Source organism: Gossypium raimondii, chromosome 6 (assembly GCF_025698545.1).
Source record: "Gossypium raimondii isolate GPD5lz chromosome 6, ASM2569854v1, whole genome shotgun sequence".
In the NCBI taxonomy this organism is placed as follows: domain Eukaryota; kingdom Viridiplantae; phylum Streptophyta; class Magnoliopsida; order Malvales; family Malvaceae; genus Gossypium; species Gossypium raimondii.
In genome coordinates this window covers 54,776,215-54,781,139 of record NC_068570.1, presented here as the reverse complement: position 1 = coordinate 54,781,139, position 4,925 = coordinate 54,776,215, and the positions used below count along the sequence as shown (strand labels likewise).

Here is a 4,925-nt window from a genome sequence, read left to right as displayed (position 1 = left end):
CCCTTTGGCACCACTACTAAAATATTTTTTTTCACCATATTGTGTCAAAATGAGGATGGTGTTGCCTATGCACCACCCTCCACCCATTTGAACAACCCATTTTGGTACATAATTCTTGCAAGAACCCATTTTGGTTTTTTTTTATATATTATTTATGTAAAAAACCGACATAACTAAGTTGGTATCCCAATTAAAGGTGACATCAACTCAATAAAATGTTTAAATTTAAGTGTTAATTAAATACACTACTTGAAACTAATCTTGAATTCTCTATTCATATATTTTTAACATTCAATTATACTCTATACATAAAAGGAATGCCCTTTAGCCTTTCTCAATGACACGTGTCAAATCCATTCCATTATAAAATAATAGTCCATTCTAGTTTTAGTCTTTCTTATCTGTGTTCACATTTCAAATTTAGTCTTTACATTTTAATTTCACATTACATGGTTCTCTACTTTTAGAATAAAATTAATTAGTCCAAATAATTAGCATTCTTAACTATTCCAATTAAAATGATGAAGTGAATTTTTCTTTAAAAAACTTTTAACACGCATATAGAAAAAATTTCATTTGATGTGATTATTTGGACTAACTAATGATATTATAAAATACATTAATTAAATTATATCAAATTAAAGTATCAATGCTAAATCTTAAGTTAAAACATAGTAGAGGAACCATAAACATAATTCAACCTAAACTATATATATATATATATATATAGAAGAAACGCCTAACCTACATGATTACTTGTTTACAACTCCATCCTTTTCTCTCTTTTTAGGTGTTATGAGATAATGGTCAAATTCAACTTTGATTTATTACGCTCACATTTGAGATTTAGTCTCTATTTTGTTAAGGTGTAAGTTATATTTAAATTTCATATAATTTGATTATCCACTTTTACAATAATGTTAATTAATCCAAATAGTTAATATCTTTAGCTATTTCGATTAAAATGATTACATGAGTTTTTCTTAGAAAACACATTTCTAATAATAATAATAATATCTACTTTGGCATGATAAGTTGGAATGGATTTTATTTAAAAAATTCAATCCAACATTTTTATCAAAATAATCAAGGGTGTCAACTAAAAGGACTAACTAAATGTATAAAAATAATAATAATAACTAAATTTTATCAAGGTAAAATAATATAAATTCTATTTTTTTATAGAGAAATTCATTAATTCATTCAATTAATGAGACCATACAATTGGGGGGAAACAACAAACATTTGTTGTACGCGCTGAAGGACAAGCTCCATCAACACAATAAAAGCTTCAGCTTCAGCATCAATTGAACATTATGACACGTTGACAATTGGCTCTGTCACAACTCAAGCTCAACATATCAGAAGTAACTGCAAGAACTTAATACAATAAGGAAACCAGCCTCGGATTGTCCAAAACAGCAGGCATAAATCGGCAAAAGAACCGAGCATTCACCAAACTAGAGGGGATAGCAACAAAACCAACCCTAAAATTACTCACAAAAGCAAGACTGCGTGCATAAATAAGACTAAAAAGCGTACTACAAGAGTAGACAAAACCTTCTACAAGTGAATTATTAAACAATGAAAAAAACAAACAAAAAAACATAAAACTTGAAATAATCGGTCCAAACCAACTCATGAAATAATTTATTATTCTAAAGCTTTCAAAACAGAAACAGATTAAAAAGTCAATAAAGAGCTACTCACTTTCTAAAAGAAACTATCGGTGGTCGGTGGTGTTTCAACAATGATAGGCACCATCATCTATCCATTACAACTTATGAAGACAACAAAAATAGCCATAAAATAGATCTGCAAACTGAAAAAAAAACACATGGAATGAAATGAGAAGAAAGAAAGAAGAGAAACTTAAAAAGTGTACATTTTTATTTTACAAAGATCTTTTGAAATTATATAAATTCTAAATTTAAAATAGTAAATGACCATAACCCTACTTAATTTAAAGCTAACATAGTCTTTTGCTGTTTGATTTAGGGTTAAATGCATTTTCAACTTACAATTATTTTCACACTAAAATCTCTTTTTTGTCGAAATTGATGTTTAAATTTGATAATTGTCAACATACTAAGACGTAATCCTTTTTTTATCCAAATTTGTTCTTACTATACTACGTTAGTCCACCAAAATTTCGATACAAAACAATTTCCAAGTCTATTACCCTAGAAAAATTGATATTGTTGTTAATTAAAATGATTCAAATGAAGCAATTCAAGATAGAGAACTAACTTATTCATATTTGAATATTTATATTATATCAATATTTTTTATTCGTGTCAATTTCTTCGAGAACTCCAATTATATATTCTTTTAGCTCCCGAGCCCATCGTTTACCAGATTGTTTTCCACCACATTTCATGCCAATAACAATTGTAATTGTAACGATTCAAGGAAGAAAAAAAACATATAACCTAAACACAATGATGAAGATAAAACTAAACATTAATATAGAGAAGTTGATATAATTCTTAAAACGGGGAACATTAGTTACCTAAGATGGTAATGTTCCCAAAAATAAACCAGATTTTTCAATACATCAAAACATAGGTTGCTGAAAACATAAAATATAGCACCAGCAGAAGCTGTTAAACATCGGCAAAATACTATCTTAATATTTGATTTAGTCGACTTCTTCTATCTTAGGTCCAGCACCGCTGCCACCGGTAGGTGGGGCATCCTCGTCCATGCCACCACCCATGTCAGCCCCTGCACCTTGGTACATCTTGGCAATGATAGGATTGCAGATGCTCTCGAGCTCCTTCATCTTATCCTCGAATTCATCAGCCTCGGCTAGCTGGTTGCCATCCAACCATTGGATTGCTCCATCAATGGCATCTTCAATCTTCTTCTTGTCAGCCGGGTCAAGCTTTGAACCAATCTTCTCATCCTTGATAGTATTCCTCATGTTGTAGGCATAGTTCTCCAATGAATTCTTGGCTTCAACCTTCTTCTTGTGCTCCTCATCCTCGGACTTGTACTTCTCGGCTTCTTGAACCATCTTCTCGATTTCTTCCTTCGACAACCGACCCTTATCATTTGTTATGGTAATCTTGTTCTTCTGGCCAGTAGTCTTGTCCTCGGCAGAGACATTCAAGATGCCATTAGCATCAATGTCGAAGCAAACTGTAATTTGGGGAACGCCTCTGGGTGCTGGTGGAATGCCAGAGAGCTCGAATTTACCCAACAAATTATTGTCCCGGGTTCGAGCTCTCTCACCCTCATAAACTTGGATCAAGACACCGGGTTGGTTATCAGAGTAAGTTGAAAACACCTGCTCCTTCTTGGTGGGAATGGTAGTGTTTCTCGGAATCAAAACAGTCATAACACCACCAGCAGTTTCGAGTCCAAGGGACAAAGGAGTGACATCCAAAAGCAATAGATCCTGAACCTTCTCATTTCCTTCACCACTCAAGATAGCAGCCTGAACCGCAGCACCATAAGCAACGGCCTCATCAGGATTAATGCTCTTGCAGAGCTCCTTCCCGTTGAAGAAGTCTTGCAACAACTGCTGCACTTTAGGAATACGAGTGGAACCACCAACAAGAACAACATCATGGACACTGCTCTTATCCATCTTAGCATCCCTCAAACACTTCTCAACTGGCTCCATACACTTCCTAAAAAGATCCATGTTAAGCTCCTCAAACCTTGCACGAGTTATCGTGGTGTAAAAGTCAATACCCTCGTACAATGAATCGATCTCGATGGTAGTTTGAGCAGTCGATGAAAGAGTCCTCTTTGCTCTCTCACAAGCAGTCCTCAACCTCCTCAATGCTCTGGGGTTCCCACTAATATCCTTCTTATTCTTCCTCTTAAATTCTTGAACGAAATGGTTAACCATCCTATTATCAAAATCCTCACCACCCAAATGTGTATCACCAGCAGTGGCCTTAACTTCAAAGATACCTTCTTCAATAGTAAGCAATGAAACATCAAAAGTACCACCACCCAAATCGAAAATCAACACATTCTTTTCACCAACACTGGTGGCTTTCTTGTCAAGACCGTAAGCAATGGCGGCGGCTGTTGGCTCGTTGATAATTCGCATAACGTTAAGACCAGCAATGACTCCGGCATCTTTGGTAGCTTGCCTTTGGGAGTCATTGAAATAAGCTGGGACAGTAACGACAGCGTTCTTAATCGTCGCTCCGAGATAAGCCTCGGCGATTTCACGCATCTTGATTAAAACCATAGATGAGATTTCCTCGGCAGCAAATTGTTTTTCCTCGCCCTTGTAAGTAACAACAATCATGGGCTTATCACCAGGACCGGCGATTACCTTAAAAGGCCAAAGCTTCATATCGCTTTGAACCGACGAATCGCTATATCTTCTGCCGATTAATCGCTTAGCATCTGTTAAATTTCAATAATTAACAAAAAAAAGGTAAATAAATTTTACAGTCAACAAAATTACAGCAGGGAAGCCAAACTCTCCTAAATTCGGGCAAATCATATAATGACGTCATAAATAGCATATAAAAATAAAAAAATAGATCTCCTCGTAGAAACAATTTCTAAAGGCATACAAAGTCTCAGATCTAAATCTAAAATGCAATTTTTTTAACGATAAAAGGGGAAATAGAGACGTACCGAAGACGGTGTTGATCGGATTCATGGCGACTTGGTTCTTAGCGGCATCACCGATTAAACGCTCGGAATCGGTGAAAGCAACGTAGGACGGCGTCGTACGGTTGCCTTGGTCGTTGGCGATGATTTCAACTCGGTCATGTTGCCATACTCCAACGCAAGAGTAAGTCGTGCCGAGATCTATACCGATCGCCGGTCCTTCTCCTTTTCCGGCCATCACTCTAAATTCCAAGAAAAATCAAAGAAACTAGAGAGAAAAAGAAAAAAGAAAATGAAGAACGAAGAGTTGCTGTTTAGAATGAACTGTGTGGCTTAGT

The 4,925-nt window shown here is 35.3% G+C and overlaps 1 protein-coding gene across 1 annotated transcript; it reads right to left on the bottom strand.

The window, feature by feature from the left end:
• Nucleotides 1-2,445: 2,445 nt before the first annotated feature.
• On the bottom strand, nt 2,446-4,925 carry LOC105772647 (heat shock 70 kDa protein 4). Its single transcript, XM_012594043.2, has 2 exons — nt 4,612-4,925; nt 2,446-4,374 (listed from the first exon to the last, which is right to left on the bottom strand). The coding sequence occupies exons 1-2, from the start codon at nt 4,823-4,825 to the stop codon at nt 2,642-2,644; spliced, it is 1,947 nt and encodes a 648-aa protein (XP_012449497.1). The 5' UTR covers nt 4,826-4,925; the 3' UTR covers nt 2,446-2,641.

Excerpts from the sequence above, each read along its gene's own strand:
- LOC105772647 (XM_012594043.2), bottom strand. The coding sequence starts at position 4,825 with ATGGCCGGAAAAGGAGAAGGACCGGCGATCGGTATAGATCTCGGCACG. Across the intron at positions 4,375-4,611 it reads TCCGATCAACACCGTCTTCG|ATGCTAAGCGATTAATCGGC; the intron begins GTACGTCTCTAT and ends GAAATTTAACAG.